The following is a 24471-nucleotide window of genomic DNA, read 5'->3' as shown; positions in this document are numbered from 1 at the left end:
AAAAAAAATTTCCAAGGGGTTAATTTTGTAGGAAGATTTATACAAATTTATTAAAAATGGGGGCAATTTTTGTAGCCTTATAGGCACTACCAAAACATAAATTTTTTAATATATACATTATTAGGAATGTAAAACAGCCAATTTTAGATTAAAAGAAAAAAAATCTTTTGAGAAATTGCTCTTAAGCTTCTCCATATATCTTTAATAGTTTTTACCTATAGGAAAAAGATCTGACTTGAGACTGTCACAATGGGTCCTTCTTGAGCAGCAGACCTCCTTAAATCCTAGAACTTTGCAGCCATAGAGGAGGTGACCAAAGAATTTTACCACTAGGAGCACTTCCTGCCATGGCTCACTGGGGCAGGTATGGAGAGGTGGCTTCTCTTATGATGGCCATGGTAAAGCTGTCTTGATTCAGTTTAGATAGACTGAAGAGAGGGGATCAAAAGAAAGGATTTGGGCCTCAATCTCGAGTTGATCCCAACTAGGATGATATGATCTTTGTCCCTCTCTCTGGATCTATGACCTACCTATCTATCTATTTACCAACCTATATATCCACATCTTCCTCTACACCTATGCCTGTATCTACATCTGTGTCCATAGGTATATTGTTCCTGGTGGAGAGCCCTCAACTTGTATCAAGAGTTTGTTTTCACCATCACTACAAAGCTCTTTGTTGAATTGCACACTGTCTAGACACAAGGGCATTTCCTTTCTTATAATGTGATACCTGTGTATAGACGTTGGATAGAATTACACATGGGCTTGATTGTGCTCCTTACTACCTAGTCAGAATCAGTGTCATTTAAACGAATATATTTCCTGCTACTACACCTGGAAAATCATTACTAATTTGTGGGCACACTGACATAAATTATTATCATTCTTGAAATTAATATAATTTTAATATCGTGTTCTATCAAAAGCCTGCTTTAATTTGGCATTACATAACCTCCATTTCTTGAAAATTGTTGCCATGTGCAGGTTAATAATGAATAATATTGAGAGCTTTATTTTACTTATTTTGTTTCCAAGTTTAATACAGTTCAAAACCTTACACATTTGCATCTGAAACAAAACTAAAGCACTGTAAACTGATTTCTGAGGAATAACATATCTCCAAATTTTCATCACAGAATGTTTATTAGGAAAGTCAAAATTAAGTGGCATTGTATTATACTAGATCAAATCTGTTAAGATTTGGCAAGTAAATATTTATTGTGACTCTTCATGCTTTATTTTAAAAGCAGTTGTAATAACTTGACTAACTCAGTGTTAATTAACCTTCTAGGAGCTTTTATTATTAAAAGTTTCTAATGACTGTTGCTTTTACCCATCTTGCTCTAACAATCTGTTCTCATACCGTGTTTTATAAAAATAATGATAATTTTATACTACTTTAGTGATTTTTAAGAACTTAACTTTCAATTGATATAATTAATCCATAATAATGGACAATATGTAAAATCTTCCTGTAAATAAGAGTTTAGGAATTATCAGCCAATTGAATGGATGAATTTCCTAATCCATTCTTGGTCGACAATCACAAGTTATTTTCTAAATTAGGACTTGAAATTTTCATCATTTTCTGTTATATTTTCAGCCAATTCTTAATATTTTTAATATATCCCCATATTCATTGTTATTTATAAACTAATAATGTCACAAGAAACCATTGCAGGTACCATTTAACAGCTCTGTTAAGAGCTGAAATGTTTGTATTCTCCAAAATTCAAGAGTTGAAGTCCTAACCATAATGTGATGGTATTTGGAAATGGGCATTTAGAAAATAACTAGCTTTAGATAAGGTTAAGAGGGTGGGCTCCACACTATGGGATTAGTGCCGTTATCAAAAGACACACCAGAGCCCTTACTTCCCCAGCTCTTTCCCCTCCCACAAGGAAGAGGTAACAAGAGCATTGCTGGCATTGCTGGCATCTTGATCCCGGACATTGCAGCTCCAGACTGTAAGAAATAAATTTCTGTTGTGTAAGCCACAAATCTAAGATCTTTTTGTTATGGCGGCACCCTCTAAGACAAGCCCCAGTTTATGCTTCAGTTGGTTTTCTTTGGTTGTTAGAGACTGACCCTGACCAACGTAAGCAAAACAAAAGGATATATTGGAAATATACCAGGGAGCTCACAAAATTAAAGAAAAAGCAGAACAACTGGAACATGCGAATGGTTTCAATGGAGAGTTGTGTTGAATATTGTGATAGCAGGAGTAAGGTTACCATCTTTCTGGGCATTTTTATCAGATGTCTCAGCTCCTATTACCTTCAGTCCAACCACCTTCCATTCTCAAGTATCTTTGCTCAAGATGCAAATTCCCATCAGAGAGAACTTGGTCTGTCTGCGAGTTGGTAAAATTTAATCTGGGATTTTTGAATCAATTTTTATAAGAAAAATGAGTCAAAATTATATTTTTTTGTCATTTTCATCTTCTAGTTTTGTTAGCAATATGATGCATATTTTATACTCTAAAAAGGAATGATGATTTGAAACGGTTTCAATAGCATAGGAATATTTTCCTGGAAGATTTGAAATCATTTTCTTTGAAACCATCTGTGCTTTTTGATTTCTCCATATTTTCTGTCATACTGTGAATCAATTTTTGTGGCATTTCCCTAGAAAGTCATTCATTTTTATCCAGATTTTCAAATTTCTTAGCATTCAATCATACAAATTATTTTTTATAGTGAAGAATTATATTTTTCTAGTTTTATTGAGATGTAACTGACATATAGCATTGTATTAGTTTAAATATATAACATAATTATTTGCAAAATGTGTTATATGACTATTCAAATGAAAGTAAGTTCAGGATAATACTTTATCACTGAATTTTTCCCCAAAATTCAGAAATAAATTTTACTCATAGTTGCATTGATTAGGATTACTCTGATTTTTCCCTTCCTGATAGTTTCTATACTAAGACAGTTCACTTTTTTTCCAAGCTTTATGGCATGTAAATAAGCATTTTAAAACTTCTATTATTCAGGATCTGAAACAATTTGATTCATTATTTTAAGAAATAACCATGGTAAAATCAAAGAAAAACAAGAAATTTAAGTAGGACATTTTATTAAAATATTCATATACACAATGATGACAAGGTTCTGATTCAGATTCCATGAAAAAACATTCAATATATTTCAGTAAGAATCTTTATTCTTAAAGGTAATGATTACAGTAATATTCTGAATCCCTTTTAATCTTACTAATGCATGAGTTTCTATAAGATTTGACAGATTGCAATTTTCTATATACTACAGGTAGTAGGTGCTACTTGATCTTGGCGGTGCTGTTTGAGGAGATCAGATACGGTGTGAAGGCTTCCCGGTGTTGTGCCATATAACGGATTTGCAAAGGACATAGAACTCTAAGGAAAAACACATTGAAAAGATTAGGATTTTAGGCATTAAAATAAGAGACTTCTTTACATATCATGAAGAACACAGCAGCTTTTTAATGAATTTCCACTGGAGCAATAACTGGAGCATTCCCAATTCTTCCTCCAGCACCCCCCGTCTACACTGCCTGAACCTCCGGCACAAGCTCAGTCTCCACAAGTGCCTGTCTTCTGTGCACAGGAGCCACCGTCTCAACCTCACCTCGGGGAGATGGGAGAATGCAGCTGGCAGGACCTTGACTACTACTTTTTATGGTGCTCTTTTCTCTGAGCCTGCTGTGTTGATTATAGACATGTTAAAAAAATAAAAATAAAAGAAACAGCCAACAGCTTTCAGTTGGGAGAATTTTATTTAGCAGAGGATATTAGATAATCTAAAATTTGGGACATTCTATAGGACAACCTGATTTCTTTAACAAGTAAATTGCAAGGAAAATATAAGAGTGAGAAAATGGAACCTAGTGATTAAAAGAGGCTTAAAGAGGAATGTCCACCAATTTGGATACATATATCTTATGTTAACTTTGATTTTTTTAAAAATATAGCAACAACAACAAATATAAATTCCCTTACTTATTCATGAGATAATTGGGGTTGGTTGAACACTGACTGAATATTTGATGGTATCGAGGAATTACTGTTAAATGTTTAGGTGAGATACTGTGGTTATATTTTTAAAACGTCCTTACCCTTTAAATGTACAACTGAAGTCTTTACAGGTAAAATGAAATGATATTTGGGATTTGCTTAAAAACACTCTGGCTGACACCAAAAGTGAACCTTACTGTAAACTATGGAATCTGGGTGATAATGACACCTTAATGTAGGTTCATCAACTGTAAGAGTGTCGCACGCTGGTGTGGGATGAGAGTGGAGGGCGCTGTGCACGTGTGGGGGCAGGGAATACATGGGAGCTCTCTGTGCCATGTGCTCAATTTTGCTGCGAACCTAAAACTGCTCTAAAGAAAAGAAGCCTATTTGAAAAAATGCCACCACCACTGTGGTGGGTGGAGGAAATGGGTGGCAGTAGAAGTGAAGCTAGAATGACCATGGGTTGACAATTGCTGAATTTGGCTGAGGATAGTGGTTCATTATACAATTATCTCAATTTCCATATCAGACTATGAGAATTTTCTCTGTGTGTTTAGAATAGTATTTTGGAGAAGTATATTTCTCTATTATAATGTCAGTGGAGCATTTAGTTTAATTACTACAAAGGCATTTGTTTCTGAAACAATGGAAATCAAAATAGCAACAAAGGTCAAAAGCAATTATAGGATTTCTTCTCTAGCCATTTTTAATGGAAAGAAAAAGGAATGTGAAAGAGAAAAAAAAAATTTATTAGAATAGAAAATAAAAAGAAATTTCTTCCAAGGTTTCCTGGAGTCGTCAATCGCGCTAACATGGGTACACGCAGTCGAAAGCATCTTGAAAGCACCTTGAAAAGTGGGTCTTTGATACGGACTTCTTCCTGAGCACTAGAGAAGCCACCTTCTCAATGGAGAGTAAAGGGTGCATAGCACCTTCCTAGCATATATTTAATTTTTGCAAGTTGATATGATATTAAATTAAAAATGCCAAATTTAAAACATTACATTTTAATTCCTGTATGATTTGTATCCGTCAGATACTAAAAGCCAAATTAAGCTAAAGATAAAAAGAATAAAATTTATTTTCTTTAGTAAAAATGAAAATAGGTTTATATTATACCTTCCTACTTTGTCAAAAAGATACATTTGGTTTCTTAAATATGCATTTTATTTATTACCCATTAAGTAGGAGTACATTTCACTTTTATTCGATGTCTTGATTGACTTCACAAGTCACCCAAGTTAATTCTCTCTGTGCTCTGGGAAATATCTTACCTCTTGTTGTCAACCCTACCAAAACAATACTAAAAGAGAATATGACATCGTTATTGATGGAAACAGAAAAAATTCAAGGGTTGTGTTAGACTCCAAACCTCAAAACTAAAAGAAACACCTTTGCTACCATCTTCTATAACAGTTAACAAACTGTTTCAAGAAAAAATGAGAAGAAAATTAAAACTTTTATATGCTCACTTTGACAAGAGATTAAGTTTCATATAACATTTCTAAAATCAGATACGAGGAAGCTTTCATAGATAGGAAGCCCTGTGTCTTGGCTAACCCCATTTTATACCCAAGTAAATGCCCATATTACCCACTTAAGAAAAGGGTGAGAGAAATTTTATTTGCCATTTTCTCTGTAGCCTACTTCTTATGCTAGTAGGGAGTAGGCCTAAAATGGGCCCAGAAAGATGTAATGCATTTATTTCTCTTTTTATCTTCAGAATTTTCAGGTTAAGGCCCTCACTGCCCACACCTACAATGAGAGAGAGCACAGGGTGCTATCCTCTGTTTTGTCTTTGACAATAAAATATGAAGAACAGCCAATGAGTAGTTACTGTGAGTAGCTGACTAACACTCTGTGGGTTAAACGGGTATTTTCCAAATTTGTCAGTTCTCTGAGTATGAATAGTGACCACAAAGCCATTTAACAGTGGACTGATTTCACAAGCAGAGTGAAACTATCCTGCAATGGAAAATTTTCACAACACATTTAGGGACACTGAAATTCCTTTCCACCCTCAAATGGAATAATAAATAACTCCACAAAAATATTCCTTTTAGTAAAACATGTTCAAACAACACTGTGTGTGTGTGTGTTTCTGCTTCTGAAACAATACAGTTCACCAATACCTCTTACCTCTGATTTCTCTGGGTTGCTCCAACTCCCATAGACTGGATTAACAAATGCACAATTAACACTTCCTTTCATTTTTCTTAAAATACACAGGGCCCCCCAAAAAAAAGAAAGAAAAAAAAAGAATAAGCATTGAAATATACCATGATATATTTTAAGTTATTGTCTAGCAGAAATCTTTGAGAGACACATTGTCTAGCCACTGTATTTATTTTTATGAATGTATTACCATAAGTAAAGACTTTTTGCCTGACATCAAAGCATCTACATTCTTGAAAGCAAGTGTTATTTATCTTTTGAATATTTAGATCCAAATAAACCCAGGCAAAAACAAAAATGGCATAAGTTGACCTTAAAATTGATTTCTTAAAATATTACTCCAATAATATAAGGGGTACAATATTAGAAAGAGAAATATAATGTAAAACTGAACTAGTTATAAGGAAGGCCACCTTGAAGTTCTTGAGACTTCAACAGTGCCAAGCCCTCAAATCCCAAGGACTATTTTCCACGACAACGTCTGTCTTAAGGATTTATGGCATCAGAGTCTTTAATATTTTAAACAGAAAATTTAAATATGGGTGTTTTTGAAAGTTCTTTATGTTAATGTTTCCTTTTGTGAATCACAAAGAGACATGTCCTTGGTCATCTCACATATTGGTCTAATTCTACATAATTTACTCAGATGTACTGCACACCTAAATCATCATTTTCTTTTTATACTTTACTTACTTAAGAATCAATAGGCTTATCACAAGACAACTAGCCTGGAATAGTTGCTCACAACTGATAAAGAAAAAATACCCACCACAAGAACAGAAAAATATATAACCAGATAACCAAATACACCATGTTAAAGTCAGAGGAAGGATCACATTACATGCATTCACACATACACATACACACATACACATACACATACACATACACATACACATACACATACACATACACATACACATACACATAATGGAGAATGGAAGACCAATTCCAGAATGATTGCCAATGTCTTGAGGACAACTGAGGAAAAATATATCCATGAATACTTTTGCCTAATCAGAGTATAATGACAATACATTTCTCAATAATATACCTTTCAATCCTAAAAGAAGAGATAGTAAAGAGGAAGCTCCTGTTGATTTGCTTTTTGAAAATAGATCGTCACAGGTATGGCCTCTTATTTCATCTGCTAAACCAACCACATGGTCCTCTTCTGAAAAGTGAGCCCAACAGCATAATCTGGGTAATTGTGTTTGGCTGGTGATACATTCTCCCCGTAGAGTCAGTGTCTTCGAAGCTTCCTGAACTCCACTGTGTCTGTGCAATTGACTTAAGTATTCAATAGCCTCACCGGTTCACCTCACTGAGTCTACGTTTTGGTTATTGTTGAAGAGGGCAATAGCAGCCTTTTTGTGGGTTATATTTTGAAAAAAAAAAAAAAAATCATAGAATACTCTTAAATGATGAGGCAAGTATCATTAATTAGATACTTATGAGTTGTTCCAATTAAACCAAACAAGTTGTGTTCGATTGCTTGCCTTTTCGCCTCCAAGGCTAATCAATGAGAAATTCTCAGAGTAGCAAGCTCAGTAAATGGTATAGTTAGGGCATGAGTGGGGCTGCTCTCAAAGTAGGGTGGTGAAGGCCTGGGGTGGGGCGGGAACTGGGTGGATGAGGGTAATGGGGAAAAATTGGGGGACATCTGTAATTCTCTTAACAATAAAGGTAAAAAAATAATAATGACATTACTTTAAACAAAATAAATTGAGACTTAGTAGAAAAGGGAAGTTTTGAAATATGTAAAAATGTCAAAGCAAAAGCTGGTACAGGAGAGACTGACATGGAGGTGGGGAGAATCAACACAGAATGAAAATTAGGAAGTAGGTAAGGAGGGGAGAGCCACCGTTACCAACAGCTCAGAAAAATTAACCTTGGCCAGAATCAGGCATGAAATCAGGAAGCGGGAGGAAACCCAAACCATAGGACTAGACAGGACAGATGGTCCAAAGGCCGGGCAGGCAACCAGGAGCTGAGGGACAGGCTTGGCAGCCAACTGGGTAGAAGCGGGGCACAAGCAACACAGAAGATCTTGATATGAGGTGATTGTTTTTGGCTTTGGACTGCTGGGACCCCAGATGACCTAGACCAAGATTAGCAGGCTGAAGTCAGGTAAATTGATCAGTTTTCCAGCTCTCTTAATTCAGCTACTGAATCTATTTTTCTTCTGAAAGGATTTTGTCTTAAGCAATTTTCTATAAATGAAAAAAACAAATGTAGGTGGCCATGCTTTGGGGATCTGGTGACTACAAAGAAGGAAAAGAGCTGCTGAAGGCTAAGGATGTAGAATTGTAATAAAGAAGAATGGGTCACAGTATGAATAGAGGAAGGTGAGCAATGGTTAAGCCTTCCTACTTCAAATTATCTTAATTAGCAATCTCAAACTTTTATTTTTTCCAGATCAAAAGATGTCTCCAATACTGGAAACCTCTGAATGATTAGGATTAATTCTTAGTGCCTTTCCAATTTATGAGGGAAAATATCACCCGCAAACCATAAATACTTTCATTAAGTGCATTTCTAGTGTGAACTCCATACATTTACCATTTCAAGTTCTGTGGTATAATTTTCTACCTTCATCAATTTTATAAGTTTGATTTTCAAACATAAACAATTTTCCTTAACATGATGAATCCTTATATGAGGAAAACAAAATGTTTGATTATGGAGTTTTCTGCTGGTTCTAACACTGTATGTGGTGCAATGGTAAGTCTGCATTAGGCTAAAAAATGCTACATTTAACTTACTTTGTGGATAGGCAGATGATCTGGAAAGAGCTCGGGTTTCAAAGGATCTAGCCACCTCTAGGAATCAGCAAGGAACTGACTTAGACATTTGGCGCAGAGGGAAAAAACCCTGCAGGATCACAACAGTTTTTCCACCCATAATTTATGTAGCCAGTTAAGTTATTATTAAGCTCCTGCTATATCCCATACATGCAGACACTGCATAACTGGGATTCTGAGTGGGTTAAGGAGAGAAATGTCAGCTCAGAACTAGGGTAATTCTGATGAGAATTCCCAATTGAAGTGTAGTCAGCATATTTATACCTCTAAAGGAATTCACTTCATGGCTTATTAACTAACAAAGTATTTTAATGTTAATTAAAAACATGGAAGGGTTTATAATAGATATCTGAAATTACTGCAAATGCCAACGAAGAAAAACAAAAAGAATCAAACAAAAACTCATCTGTGTTCAATACAGTAAATACGACTTTGAGGTAAACGTTTATTTTATTTTTATATGCAGGGGTGGGCAAAAGTAGGTTTCCAGTTCTGAGTACACGAAACACAGAGTTTAACCTTGTATTATTATTTATTAATTATTGTATTATTTTCCATATGAACAACTGTAAGCCTACTTTTGCCCACCCCTGTATTTTAACAGCCTTACTGAATTATGATTCACACACCGTACAATTTGCTTATATAATTCAAGTTTTACAAGTAATATTGATATTAATTTAATTAGTTATTAATTTTTAGAACTGTGGTAAAATAACCTAAAGTGTGCCATGCCATTTTAATCGTTTTTAAATGTACAATTAGTGGCATTCATTACATTCAGTGTTGTGCAACCCTACCTATTTCCAAAATGTTTTCCTCACCACAAAAAGCAACTCTGTAGCCATTAAACAGCAACTCCACGTTTTCCCCTTCCTCCAGCTCCAGTAAACTCTAGTTTATTTTCTGTCTCTTTGAATTTGTCCGTTCTAGATACTTCATATGAGTGGAATCATACAATATTCATCATTTTGTGTCTGGCTTATTTCACTTAGCTTTCCAAGTTCATGTTATAGCATGTACAGCAACTTCAGTCATTTTTACGGCTGAATAATATTCCACTGTATTCACATGCTACGTTTTGTTTATTCAGTCATCTGATGGTGAACTCTTGAGTCGTTTCCACCTTTTGGCTCTTGTGAATAACCTGCTATGGACATTGGCATGTAATTATCTGAGTCCCCACTGCAATTCCTTTGCTTGTATAATTAAGAGTAGAATTGCTGGGTCATATGGTAATTCTATTTAAGCTTTTTGAGAAAGAACCAAACAGTTTTCCACAGCAGTGGCATCATTTTACATTTCCACCAATATTTTATGAGGTTTTCTATTTCTCCACATCCCCATGCTTATTACTTTTGTTTTGTTATTATTATTATTGCTGTCCTAATAGGTGTGAAGTGGTATTGAATTGTAGTTTTGATTTGCATTTGCCCTAATGACATTAGTATTGGCCATTTGTAAATCTTCTTTGAAGAAATGTCTGCTTATTTTTTAATTGGGTTGTTGGCCTCTTTGTTGTTGAGTTGTAGGAGTTTTTATGTATTCTGGATATTAAACTCTTATTAGATATACAATTTGAGATATTTTCTCCCTCTTTGTAGTTTATCCTTTCACTTTCTTGATAACGTCCTTTCATGCATGAGTTTTTGATGAAGTCCAATTTAATTGTTTTTCTTTTGTTCTTGTGCTTTGGGTGTCATGTCTAAGAATGCAGTGCCAAATCCCAGGTCATGTAGATTTACTCATATGCTTTCTTCTTAATGTTTTATGATTTTAGCTCTTATATTTATATCTTTCGCCCATTTTGAATTAATTTTTGTGTATGTTATGTGGTAGGGGGTCACCTTCATTCTTTTGCATGTGAAAATCCAGTTGTCCCAGCACTATCTGTTCAAGAGTCTGTTCTTTTCCTATTGAATGCACTTGGTACCCTTGTCAAAAATCAATTGGTCATAGATGTATGGGTTTGTAGTTGAATTATCAATTCTAGTCCATTGATCTAGTCCACTTATATGCTCATACCTCACTGTTTAGTTTGCTGTAGCTTTAGGGTAAGTTTTCAAATCAAGAATTGTAAGTTCTCCAACTTTGTCCTTTATCAAGATTGTTTTGGCTCCTTAATGTCCTTGCTCTTCCGTATGAATTTGAGGATAAGTTTTTCATTTCTGCCAAAAAGGCAATTGGAGTTTTAATAGGGGATGTGTTGTACCTATCAATTACTTTGGATAGTATTGACAGCTTGACAATATTAAGTCTTCCAATCCATAAACCTGAACTGCCTTTCATTTATTTAGGTTTTCTTTAATTTCTTCTAGTAACACATTGTAATTTTAAGCATAGAAATATTTCACCTCCCTAGTTAAATTTATTATATTCTTTTAGATTCTACTGTCATATATGATTACTTTCTTAATTTCTTTTTCTGATTTTTCATTGCTTGTATTCAAGAGGACAACTGATTTTTATGTGTTCATCATATATCTTACAACTTTGCTGAATTCACTTATTAGCTCTGGTAACTTTCTTATAGATTCTTTGGAATTTTCTACATATACACAGTCAGGCCATTTCCAATTTGGATTCCTTTTATTTCTTTTTCCTTTCTAACTGCTCTAGTTAAGTTTTCTTATTACACTATCTGAAATTGAGGTAATTATAATGCAGATATCAAGGTGACTTGAAGGGCTAAATATGATCATTAATTTCCCAAAAGATATTTGCTTGGTATCTGTGTGTGAAAGAAATTGCTCTCATGCTTCCACCAATAAAATGATTTCTACATCTTGTTTCTAAACATTAAAGAATATTCTAAGTTCCAAAAAAATGATCATCCTGAGTTAAGGAAAATGATGCTCTACAATGTAGTGACTCACTCCTTAAGGGGTAGAATGACAGAATGTTCATTATATTATTTACCATCTTTCATATTTAAATTTATTTGACATTTCTAGAACATGTACTCTGGACTAAACACTGCATTAGGTTCTGGACTTACAAGGTTGATCAACATACAGTTCCTGTCTCTAGAACTTCTTTTGGAGGGTGGTGGCTATGGGATTTCTGTCTCTCAGACGAAATTACATGTCTATAAAATGCCTACCACAAGCAGATGCCCATGAATAGGTGAGTACTATTCTCTTTACTTTCCTTTCTTATTCTTTCCTCCTTTTGTCACTTATATCTTCTTTTCAACTGATTTTAAACGTGGCCCGAAAGCCTGGGATTTATGAAGTGACATTAGCATACAGAAAAAGAATGAAGTGTCAAAATTAGTAATAATAACCACTGCAGTACTTATTAATTTTTTTAAAAACAGATCTATTAATTTAAGGCTAGCAAGGACCTTTGTAACCGTCTCGTTAATGGCTTTTTAACAGGTGAGGCAACTGAGATTCCTTCCCCACTAGACCCTACAAGGATTTTGTCAAGTTTTCTCTTCTATCTCTGCACCTAGTGAAGTACCCAGTGCAGTAGGAATCAACGGAATGTTTAAAGAAAGAGTAATTTCATGAATGAATAATCTGAAGGCTTAATGATAGAACAGGATTCACTAACCTACTCTCTACCCTGTTCCCTCATGCCCACTCCCAACAATATACTTCATCAGTATCCAGAGAGAGAAGATATTCATTTTTCGCTATTGTTATTATGGAGCCACATTTGCATTCAGCTTTCTATTTCACTTAAGCACAAGACTTTAAGTGGGCCAGGAGCCTACTTCTGCCCGCTACCTCTTTCCATTCTATTTTCAGCCAGTTAAGTGCCAGCCAGAGGAGTAGCTTGGGGGCTTCCCTGAAGATGAGCAGAATCTAATAGAATAGGAATAGCCCTTCTATCCCTTTCTGTTACATAGAAACTAAAAATGTCATATTTTTGGAGAAAAATAAATTTGGTACAAATAACTCATTTTATAATATTTGAAAACTAAAGGTCTGTGTTCCTCATATAGTATATGTATCTCCAAAAAATGGGAGGCATGAAATGTCCATGTATAAATATCAAGTCTTGAAATAAATTTTAGGCTATGAAGTATTTGATTTGTTACTATTGAGGAAAATGTTTTCTAACCATGAAAGTACATGTGACATATTTTTCAAAAATAAGGATCCAACTAAATTATGAAATACAACAACTTCACGGGTGGAAATGGAATTCATTTATTCTGAGAGTCATGTCGATTATATTAGATTTTGCTTAGCCTGATTAATGGTGAATGTAGGGTATCTCAGAAAAGTAAATGTCAATTCTACTCTCCCTATTTCCACCTATCATTTTAAACTTTTAAAAAATTTAAATCATTTTATTATTTTTCAATTACAGTTGACATACTATATTATATTAGTTTCAGGAGTACATCCCAGTGATTAGACATATAACTTACTAAGTGATCATCCAGATAAATCTAGTACCCATCAAACACCATATATATTTATCAGAATACTGTTGACTCTATTCCCTATACTATACTTTACATCCCCAAGACCATTCAGTAACAACCAATTTGTATTTCTTAATCCCTTCACCCTTTTCACCCATCTCCCCACCTCCCCTCCCATCTGGCAACCATCAAAATGTTCTCTGTATCTATGAGTCTGTTTCTGTTCTGCTTCTTCGTTTATTTTGTGATTTTTTAGATTCATTTGTTGATATGTATTTACTGTCATTTTTGTTTATATTTTTCTTCTTCCCCTTCTTCTTCTTCTTCTTCTTCTTCTTCTTCTTCTTCTTCTTCTTCTTCTTCCTCTTCCTCTTCCTCTTCCTCTTCCTCTTCCTCTTCTTCCTCTTCCTCTTCCTCTTCCTCTTCCTCTTCCTCTTCTTCTTCTTCTTCTTCTTCTTCTTCTTCTTCTTCTTCTCCTCCTCCTCCTCCTCCTCCTCCTCCTCCTCCTCCTCCTCCTCCTCCTCCTCCCCCTCCTCCTCTTCCTCCTTAAAGAAGACCCTTTAACATTTCATGTAATACTTGTTTGGTGGTGATGAACTCCTTTAGCTTCTCCTTATCTGGGAAGCTCTATATATACTTCAGTTCTAAATGATCACAACCAGTCCTTGAAGCCAATCAGCCTGGGAATAGATCCCTCCCATTTCCATGACAATAACAATCAAGGCTCAACTACAACAGAAGGGTGTACACAGCTCACATGGGCAGGGGGTACACCAGGAGTGCTCAGTTCGGGTGAACTGGACCCCACAGGACACCTACTACATTAGGCCACTCTGCCTAGCCGGGGAGACATAGAAGCTCTACATAATACATAAACTCTTTGGTTAGGTTTTTTCCAAATGTTTCTAGTTCTAAGACTTTGTATGAAGCCCTTTTGAGTGTGTTAATCTTTCAGATAAAAGGAAAACATATTTCAAAATCCTAATAAAGATAAAATATTTCTGGGTTTCCACTTTTACTTGTATCTATTTTTAATGTTTCTTAACCAAGGTACTCATAGTTTTTTTTCTCTTTCTCATCATAAAAATTAATAAGTGACGCTTTTTTTCCTTTTTGTTTCCTGATTTTAGAGCCTAGGAAAATGAGGGTTTTTATTTGGTTGGTTGGTTGGTTGGTTGTTCATTTTGACCTTGCAGTGATAGGAAGAGATTTGTGTACCATGTTTCCTATGTAATTGTCAGTGGCATGTAATTCACACATAGCATCACATTTCTTTTTTCAGAACCTTAGACAAGTTTTATTTTACACCTGGTCTCTGATCATTTCCAATCCAGATTTTAGTCTGTTTGATTAGACTGATTTTAAGGAGAGTTACCACAAATGTTAAAATTTAGACAATATTTTGTTCTTTTTAAAATAAGGACAGATTTATGGCAGTTTGCAAAAAAAAAGCACTATAGAAGACTGTAAAACAAATAAAAAGGAGATAGGAAGTTGGAGAAAGGGACTCAGAACTGTGAAATAGAATAGAACCAGAGGTAAGAAGATGGATAGTATACAAAATACGTGTCCTGAGAGTCTATATATTTATTAAGTGTGTTTTTTATTAAAAATTTGCCTTTACGATTCATGAATTCAAATTTAAGCAGGGCAATAAGTTTCAAAAAGAAATAAACCAGGTGCTTAGAAGCGTATCTACAACTCAGAAGAGAAGACTTAACTTATTTATTTACTTATTTTTAAATATATCTTTATTGATTTCAGAGAGAGGAAGGGAGAGGGAGAGAAATCGAGAGATAGAAACATCAGTGATGAGACAGTCGTCATTGATCGGCTGCCTCCTGCACACCCCAGACTGGGGATCGAGTCCGCAGCCCGGGTATGTGCCCTGACCGGGAACTGAACCCCCATCTCCTGGATCTTAGGTTGACATTCAACCGCTAAGCCACGCCCACCCAGGCAAGACTTAACTTATTTTGAGTGCATCCTGTTACTGTAATCTAGGCAAAGAAAGTAACAAGGCCCCAAAACATTATTTTAGGAAAAGTACTAATGGGCTTAACTAGGTTGTTCACTCATATTTTTCAAAATATCAGACTGAAACTAAGCCAACATGTGCTTAGTAAGAACTATCTAGGAGGAGGTGATAGCAAGAAGGGGAATGAATTTTATAGAGCCCTTGAAACACAGAAAGGCTTTGGAGAATTTGATTTGGGGGGCATATCCATGTTTGTGTTTATCATAAAAGTCACCAAGACCACAATATGTAACTACACTGCATAATCAGAGTTGGCACATTAAATCTGTCATAAGAATCTATAGGTGGAATAAACTGCATGAAATCATGAGGCAATAGAAGAAAGAATAAATTGAGTCTATTAGTCAACCTTTTCTCATTGAATGTATATGCCTGTAAAATACTACATATTATCTTACTACTGCTAAAGAAAAAAGGGAAGGAGTCATGCTAAGTAGTAAACGCAGAGGATTAGCTATAAAATGGTCTCTACTTCTGGCAAGATGATGACTTGTTTAAAAAAAGAATGAAAACAAACAATATAAAAAAAATAGGAAAGAAGCAAGCCAATTTGAAAAAAACAAAAACAAAAACCAGAAGGGAATGTCTATGAGCTCAGGTTTTCATTTCCAAGCCCTTAAGGAACAAGCTGAACCAAGTGTTTGGGTGAAAAAGTTCAGAAAGAATTGGGTTTGCAAACATAACCAGAAATGCCACAAAAGGGAGAGGAAAGGATTAATCATCCAGGGTCACAAAACCAAACAACCAGGACACCAAATTTCGCTAAACTCATTCACATGTTACAGCAGCTGCTGTATTTCCCTCCTACTCTTTTAAGGCAGGAAATAAATATCGCTGACCACAAAACCTGTCACTGCTTAATGCGATCTTGCTGTGGCAGAGTGCTTAAATGGGAACATGCCAGGAATGTGGATGCAATTAGTATGAATAAAGCTGACCCAGGTTCCTGTAGCTTAACCTGAAGGAGACCCCACGCTGCCAAGGGGAGTGCAGTCTCCACTGGGCACCCCTCCTCTGAGGGCGGTGTTAGCACACTCACAACCACCTAACGTGAACCAGATGCAGAGCGGGAGAGTCCTTTGGAAATACACGTGATTGCACACTTGGAAATGATTTCTTGACCTAGTGAAATTACTAGGAGCCAATCTTTAGGAAACAATTAGAGAGGAAGACAAAGATTTATACAGAAAGAGGCTCATCACAAATGACTAATAGTAATGAAACCTTAGTCATGAAACCTAAATGTGTAAAAACAAGAAAATAGTCAAATGATGAGATGTATTTGAGAGAGCATAGTGAGCCCTTTCGAGTAATGTTTTAGTGGTATAAGGGTAGGATTTCTCAAAAAGTGTGGTCTGTGGACGGCTGGAAGTCATAAGACATCTCCAGGGGCTATAACATTCAAAACTGTTTTCATAATAAGAACCACGGGTAAAGGTTCATTCAAAGGGCAAACTAGATCAATTCATTTTATTATCACACATTTTTTCACTGTGTTGGTATTTGCATTACTGGTGCAAGTTCTGTGGTGGGTAAAAACTGCAGTTTGGTGTAGCCACTGTAGAAAGCAGTATGGAGTTACCTCAAAAAATTAAAAATGAAACTACTTCTGACCCAGTGATTCCACTTCTGGGAGTTTATCCAAAGAAATCCAGAACACTAATTCAAAAGAATATATGTACCCTTATGTTTATTGCGGCATTATTTAAAATAGCTAAGATTTGGAAACTGTGGAAGTGCCCATCAGTAGATGAGTGGATAAGACAGCTGTGGAACATCTACACAATGGAATACTACTCAGGCATAAAAAAAAAAAAAAAAAAGGAAATTTTACCCTTTGTAAGAACATGGATGGACCTGGAACACATTATGCTGAATGAGATAAGCCAGTCAGAGAAAAAACAAGTACCATATGATTTCACTTATATGTGGAATCTAATGAACAAACTGAACTAAGCAAAATAGAGACAGACTCATAGACAGAGAGAGCAGGGTGACAGCTGTCAAGGGAGGTGGGCTGGGGAGGTAGATCACTGACGCAGGCAACAGTGGTGATTGCAGGGGTGGCAGGAGGGCAAGGGGAAGTTGGTGGAGATGGAAGAGGGTATAGGTGGGACACATTTTTAAAAATAATAAAAAATTAAAATAAAAAACAGACAGTCCCTTAGCAGAAATCAAAACATCGCTACACTCTAACCAGTGTTACTCAGTGGTTAGAGCCTAGGTCCGTGCAGGGAAGGATTGTGGGTGTGATTGCCAGCCAAGGGCGGGTACCTGGGTTGCAGGTCTTGTCCCCTGCTCCAGGCTGGGCATATGCAGAGGCAACCAATCGATGTGTCTCTCTCACATTGATGTTTCTCTCCCTCTCCCTCTCCTTCCCTTCCACTCTTACTAAAACTCAATGGAAAAAATATCCTAGTGTGAGAATTAACAAAAAAATTTTGAAAAAGATATTGCTACTGAATTAATTATACATTCATTATACTCTTCACCATCATGTACTTGCAGTAAAATTTTTAAGAAGTCAGTGTCACCTTCAAAATGACCTTGAGGAAGCAGAAAAAGTTATTAATTATATTAAATCTTAAATCTTCAGAGCAAGTATTTTAAATATTCTTGGAAGCATGTATAAAACACTTTTGTGCTATATTGAAGTGCATGTTGTCATGTAGGAAAGCACTATAAAATTGAGTTGCTTGCTAAACTAACCATTTTTTCCATGGAACATTTTTACTTGAAAGAATGACTTACAGACAAACTCTGGTTATTCAGACTAGGGAATCTGGCAGACCTTTTCTTAACAATGAATGGAACAAGGCTGATGAACATCAACTAAAACACATCACAATATCTCTGGCCAGTAACCAAATTTGTACTTCTAACAAAAATTAGAATTTCAAAAAAGCTTATGTTGTTCACAATGAGCACAACAGCTTTCCAAACTTTAAAGACTTGTCCGATATTTTTGTTATATTATATAATAAAACGTTTCAAAACTTGACAAGCTGCATCATTCACCAAACCAGTATTTTCGGAATGGAAAATGCACAGTGGTACAAAATCACACACAAGTAAATAATCCATTCAAAGTGAAAGATAGACCAATGAATGTCTAATGTAACAGTACAAAATTTTATTGATATAATTTCAGATTCCACATTACAACTACACTTTAAGAAACAACCACAATGTCAAGCTTAGTGTAGTGTAAAAACATCCATGCTTACCTGAAAATCTATGCAAATATACCTCTCTTTGCAAAAGATATATCTGTGTGAAGTTAAATTTTCTTTATTATACTTTAGTGAAAATAATGTAGCAAAGGTTGTAATGCTAAAGTAGATATGATTATTTAGTATCAGCCTTCACTAAAATTTCATTTAAATTTGAGTATCTCTGTTCTACTGAGCACTGGGTGTTCAAATATCAGTCACTACTCATTTTTCCAGTTAAGGTATACTTTTTTAAGTATAAATTTTTGCCAGCTACCTTTTCTGAAAATACTTTGTTTTCTTTTCTCTGACTGCAAAATCCTAAGGTGGGTAAAGGTCATTTTTCATAAAATGTTATTATATTTTACCTATATTTATATAATACCTTTTTATATATGAAATATTATATTTGCCTAGCTGTTATGTTTGTTACCATGTAGATTTATTATTTTAAAAATAAATTGACAAATATAATTTTAAGTACTTCTTAGTTTTAATTTTTAATATGATAACCTTTTAGAGTTATGACAATATTTTAAAAAAGCTCTTTGGGGATGCCAATAATTTTTAAAGGTATCTTGAAAACAAAAAAATGTGAGAATGATCAACATGGGGAAATAAGGAGAAATATTTCATAGACAATTCCGATTTCAAGATAAGAATAATGTGTGTGTGTATATAGTATGCACAATGCTAAAAATTTGGAAAAAAGATACATCAAAATGGCAACAGTATGTATATTTGAGTGATGACATTAAATGTAATTTTAAATTCTCTTCTAGCACTTCCTTGTATATTCCAAATTCCCTTCATGAGGTTGTGTATCAGAATCTCAGTGTAGGGGTCTCACAATTGGGAAAAGGTCACGAGGTATTATTGCCTCTGAATGAGCTCTTCCCCTGCACCTGCCCCAGCTCCTTATAAATCACTTGCCTGAAAGAGGAGATCCACATCCCTCATGATCTTCGCCTTTCCCATCTTTCCTGAGTCCCCTCTTTTAATATTTCTTCTCAAAGTCCACCTGCAGTCTTGCTACACTACGTACAGATTTGGGATGGGACATGCTTTTCCATAACTCCAGCTCTTGAGCCAGATAAAGCACTTCTCTTCTTTTTTTAAATTTTTTATTTTTTTAAATATATCTTTATTGATTTCAGAGAGAGGGAGAGGGAGAGAGAGAGATAGAAAGATCAATGATGAGAGAGTCATTGGTGGGCTGCCTCCTGCACGCCCCCCACTGGGGATCGAGCCCACAACCCGGGCATGTGCCCTGACCGGGAATCGAACCCCGATCACCTGGATCCTAGGTCAATGCTCAGCTGCTGAGCCACACTGGCCAGGCCACTTCTCTTCTTTCCACTCCACTATGCACCATACATTTTACTCTCAGGACATATACAGTGCATGGAATGAAATGTTTTCCCATGTAAATGGCTCTGTGTGAAAACTCACTGCGATTGCCTTGTTAAATTCTCTTAGACACATAATCTCTTTGTTGAAAGCGATTGTCCTGTTGACGTTAACGATCAGTCTTTGTGATCTGCAGTAGCAGTCACCTAGCAACTTGCTTCATTGTGAAGTCTTTTTGACAATTCAAAATTGAAAACCTTAGGTAAGAATCTGTCTAGTAAATGGACGTAGTTGCATTTATTTATTTACATTCACGTCTCTCCCACCCCAATGTTAACTTCCTCTGGGCAGAGCTAAAGTCCTATTTTTACAATTTCTTCAGGAAACATTCCTACTGAGTCCCAAGTATGTGTCATGGACTCCACGGCAGAGCCACTCACTCGGAGTGTCACTTATTTATGGTTTGTTTCTTCTCACACGATGAGAGAAATACAGAAATGGAGAAGCAGCGTTTAGAAACATTTGTAGCAATTTGACAGGGTGAATTTATGTCTGTTTAGGGTAAGAATTAAAAAAATTGGACTTGTATTTTATATCTTTTAGTTTCATTTTCCCAATAATACTTACAAAAAGCACTGGCATGTGATGGATTGAAAATGACAAACCAAAACAGCACTGATCTTTCACCGCAAATAGCTTGAACGGCCCCTTTCTATAAACACGGGGTGTCCACATGAGTAAATACTCATTTGCTTGGCTGACTTCTTTCCTTCAACAAGTTTTTGCTACCTCTTCGGAAAATACTCTTTTTTCTTCCTTTCTCCTTATGAATGTGATACCTCAAAGCCCCATTGTTGGAAAGGGCCCAGTACTATATCCTCTGATCAGAATGAAATGTTTTTTCATGTAAATTGCTCTACATGAAAACTCACTCTAATTTCCTCATTGGATTCTCTTAGACACATAATCTGTCTGATTGAAATAGACTGCGGTGTGAAGTTAATCATCAGGCTTCCTGATTTCCCCTAGCAATCACCGAGCGACTTGCTGCTTTCTAAACCTTGTTAAGTGATTTTAAAGTTGACAACACAATACGAGAACCTGTCCAGAAAAACGAACTTGCTTTAATATGACTCTCAAATATTCACAGATTCCTCTAAATGGGGCCTAGTTTGAATTTAACACTTGTAGCTAAACCTCTCTCGGATCTATGAATAAGTGCAGTTTATAATACTTAATAAAAGGAATAAAATGCTATTGTCTTGTCGTTTTTAAAACATTATTTTTAAAACAGCAAGACAAATTATAAGCGAGCGAGCACACAGTTAGCTTTTTATGTAGATTTTGAAAAAATGACCTTTCCCTGTTGATTCCCAGTATATTTCCCTCCTTTTCTCTTACCTGACCTGTGTTTTACTCGCACTAACCATGTCTTTTTCTGCCACAACTTGTGGCTTTGCACAAGTGCTTCTGAGTCTCAGATGCTCTTCCCCCTCACTAAAGGCCTTCTTCAGCTTCGCCAGGGCGTTATTTTCAGCTCCGAAGCAAAGGCAGCCGGCCTGGCCTTGACCCCTGTTTCTCTGGTGCTCTGTAGGAAGTAGCTGTGTGTGCTCGTTAAGATATGCTTGTTGAAGAACTGGTATTATTTGCTTTTCTATGTGCCTTCTCTACGAGAGTGTAAAGTATTATTCATTTTCTATATGCCCAGCCCCTGATACAGTACCGAGTGCATAATAGGCGCTTAATAAATGTTTGCCAACAAATACATAAATGAAGCACTAACAGTTTCTGACTTATGTGTGCCTGTGGTTTTTTAGAAAGATGAAAATAAGCTGTTCATTTAAGTTCTGCTGTTAATCTGTCCTTTGATTCTTAGTGAGCTAGAAATTCTGACACGGTAAACATAGTGTTGATCTTGTAAGAGTGTCCCTGAGGATGCTTTTAAAGAAAAATTGAGTGAAATATGATTTGAAAGCAGAAAGGAGTCTATCAGGAGCATAGCAAAGCAGTTACTGAAGAAAAATTATGAAGCTGCTCCCATCCTTTAGTAACATGATAAAGAATATTTAGAATTCTGATTCTCCAGTCAAAGCTGCTGACTGTATTTGCTGCTTGCCACAGTCGAGTTATATGCTTCACTAACAATACACATTCACCTATCTCCACCGCCTTCTTGTCCTTCCTCATTTAAACAGGTGACCTCTTTCGAGGAGCAACTCTGATTTTTCTGCAACACTTTGACCTGCTCTGATGGTTGGATACAAGGAAACAAATGCAACAAAGAAATACATCATGGCCTGAAGTGCTATCTTTTTGCTATGTCGGATTTATAGGAAAGTGCCTTGAATCCTGACCTGGGGACTATCTCTGCCCAGCAGTCGCCTGTTTCATAATGGAAACATGGCTATCTTCAGATCAAATAGTTAGAACATGGGGCTGTTATGCAGTAAAGTGCTCTTTAAATTTGTTACACAGATTTCATTTCTTACAACTATTTGGAGTTTCTATCCAATGACAATAGCTTTGAAACAACACAGATGTCCAAACCAGATAAAGTGAAGACTCGTATTCCTGACACATTGCACGTAAACTAATTTTGTTTAGTTAAATAATACATTCCTTAAATAATCAGGGAATAAGTTATTTCAAAAACAACCAGATATTTAGTAAAAATAACGAGTCATTTTGAAACCCATATAAAATTTCTACTTTTGTTTCATTGATAAATATGAATGCTATTTTCTTGAAAAGACTTCATCTATTCACTCATTTGGAGATGACTTCCCTAAGAAAATAGGATGAGAGGAACAATAATTTTATAAGTAAAATTGGTAATTGCAATAGGTTGACAGATGCCAAACAATGTTTTCAGAAGTCTCAGAGCAAAATCTGTCATATATGTGTACATCTAAATTAAATGCCCTGGTATGAGGACAATTTGGGGGAAGGTGAACACAGTTACCCTTTTAACTAAATTCAATTTCCCGCCTCCCTGAAATGCCCAGGTTTTTTGATGCTAAGTATCTTTCATAGAATTTGAACACTTATATTTGCAGATTTTGGTCATCTCTAATGTCCTTCGTTAATATTCTAATATTTAAGCTTCTGATCATGGACTGACTTTTAGTCCATCATGAACCCCAATAATCAGCCTGCCAGGGGTCATACGTGTAGCATCATTTCGTGCTCCTTGACTTGCTCTCAGCTTTCACAGAATGGAATGAGTTTCAGTCAATTGGCTGGAAATTCTTCAAGAATACCCAATACCGATAGCTCAACTTTTAGAGTTATCTGTGAGGATTCTAATATGAATAAATTCTGGAGCCTTAAGGCCAAGTACAAGGCTGCTTTGGAATACAAACTGTTCATTTGGGCTCCAACATCTTCCTGTAGATACGCTGAGGAATTCAACTTAACAAATATTTACTGAGATGAATTCCTCACTACTAGTTGAGAACTCAGGGATATAAATATGAATAGGACAAGGATTCTGCCATCGAGAGGCTCAGAATCTGTTATGGGAGTGACTGTGATGAGTGGAAAACAAGCTGAGAACTGAGTGCTTTGGAGGCTCACAGGCAGGAATGGTTACTTCTCCCCCAAAGTGCCCTGGGAAGATTTGCAGAGGACACCACTTTTGTGGGTAGCCTTTGATTGGGTCTTACCTTTTTGTTTTATTTTTACGGTGAAGGAAGAAGTGAGCCCAGCATTTCTGGAAGTTTGTTTTCCCTTCCTTTGGCTTTTTTATTCTGGAAAGGCGGCAGCTTGCATTACTCATTTAAGGCTTGAGCATGATCAGCACGTAGAGCCTGAATTCCAAGACTTTGATGTATTATTGCAAATCTACAAACCCCAGCCATCTGATTTTTCATCTGCCCTACATGTTATTTATGAAACGCACACCATGTGTTAGGCAAGATGCAAGATAAACAAACAATGCTGTCCCTGCTTTCCAGGGAGTTGTCAGGGAATAGAATTACAGCGGAGTCCCAGACATTGCTGTTTTCAGCCATCAGTCAGTGTGTGGTCAAGACCACGATACACATAGATTTGCCAAGTGTTTGGTCTTATATTGAATTACAAGTTAGGTACTTTTTTACTTTTCAAAATAAGCATTAACTGTCCCAGGGAATCGTAATGTGAAGATAAAGGTAGGACACTACTCAGATTAAAGGCACCCTAATAGCTGAATGCAGCCTACATTATAACTCAGGGCCCAAAGAACCAAGCTCAATATTCCATTTGAATCATGCCGTTTTGGAGCTTGGAGATAACTTTAAAATGATTTAATTATAATTTCTCATTATGTAGTAGGTGAAACAATGGTTATAAGAAACTAATGTAGGCAACACAAACATTTTAATTTCATAGTTACATTTTATATTAAAGATATAATAAAATATGTTAATGGCACATTAAACCCATGATTTCATGAATATTATTTCTTAAGAGAAAGCTAAGTAAAATATGTAGTCTATTTAAAGATAAATAAAAGTAATAGTAAA

At 35.8% G+C, this 24471-nt stretch overlaps 1 protein-coding gene across 1 annotated transcript in view; it reads right to left on the bottom strand.

Moving 5' to 3' along the window:
- Window positions 1-3158: 3158 nt before the first annotated feature.
- Window positions 3159-24471, bottom strand: part of MALRD1 (MAM and LDL receptor class A domain containing 1) — a 543727-nt gene continuing 522414 nt past the window's right edge. The window contains 2 exon segments of the mRNA XM_087815868.1: window positions 3159-3228; window positions 3230-3385. Coding sequence (XP_087671994.1) covers window positions 3159-3228; window positions 3230-3385 — 226 coding nt within the window.

This window comes from Miniopterus natalensis, chromosome 1 (genome assembly GCF_054644295.1).
Source record: "Miniopterus natalensis isolate mMinNat1 chromosome 1, mMinNat1.hap1, whole genome shotgun sequence".
NCBI classification, from domain to species: domain Eukaryota; kingdom Metazoa; phylum Chordata; class Mammalia; order Chiroptera; family Miniopteridae; genus Miniopterus; species Miniopterus natalensis.
Note: the sequence above shows the minus strand (reverse complement) of the source record. Positions and strands in the feature narration are given on the sequence as shown.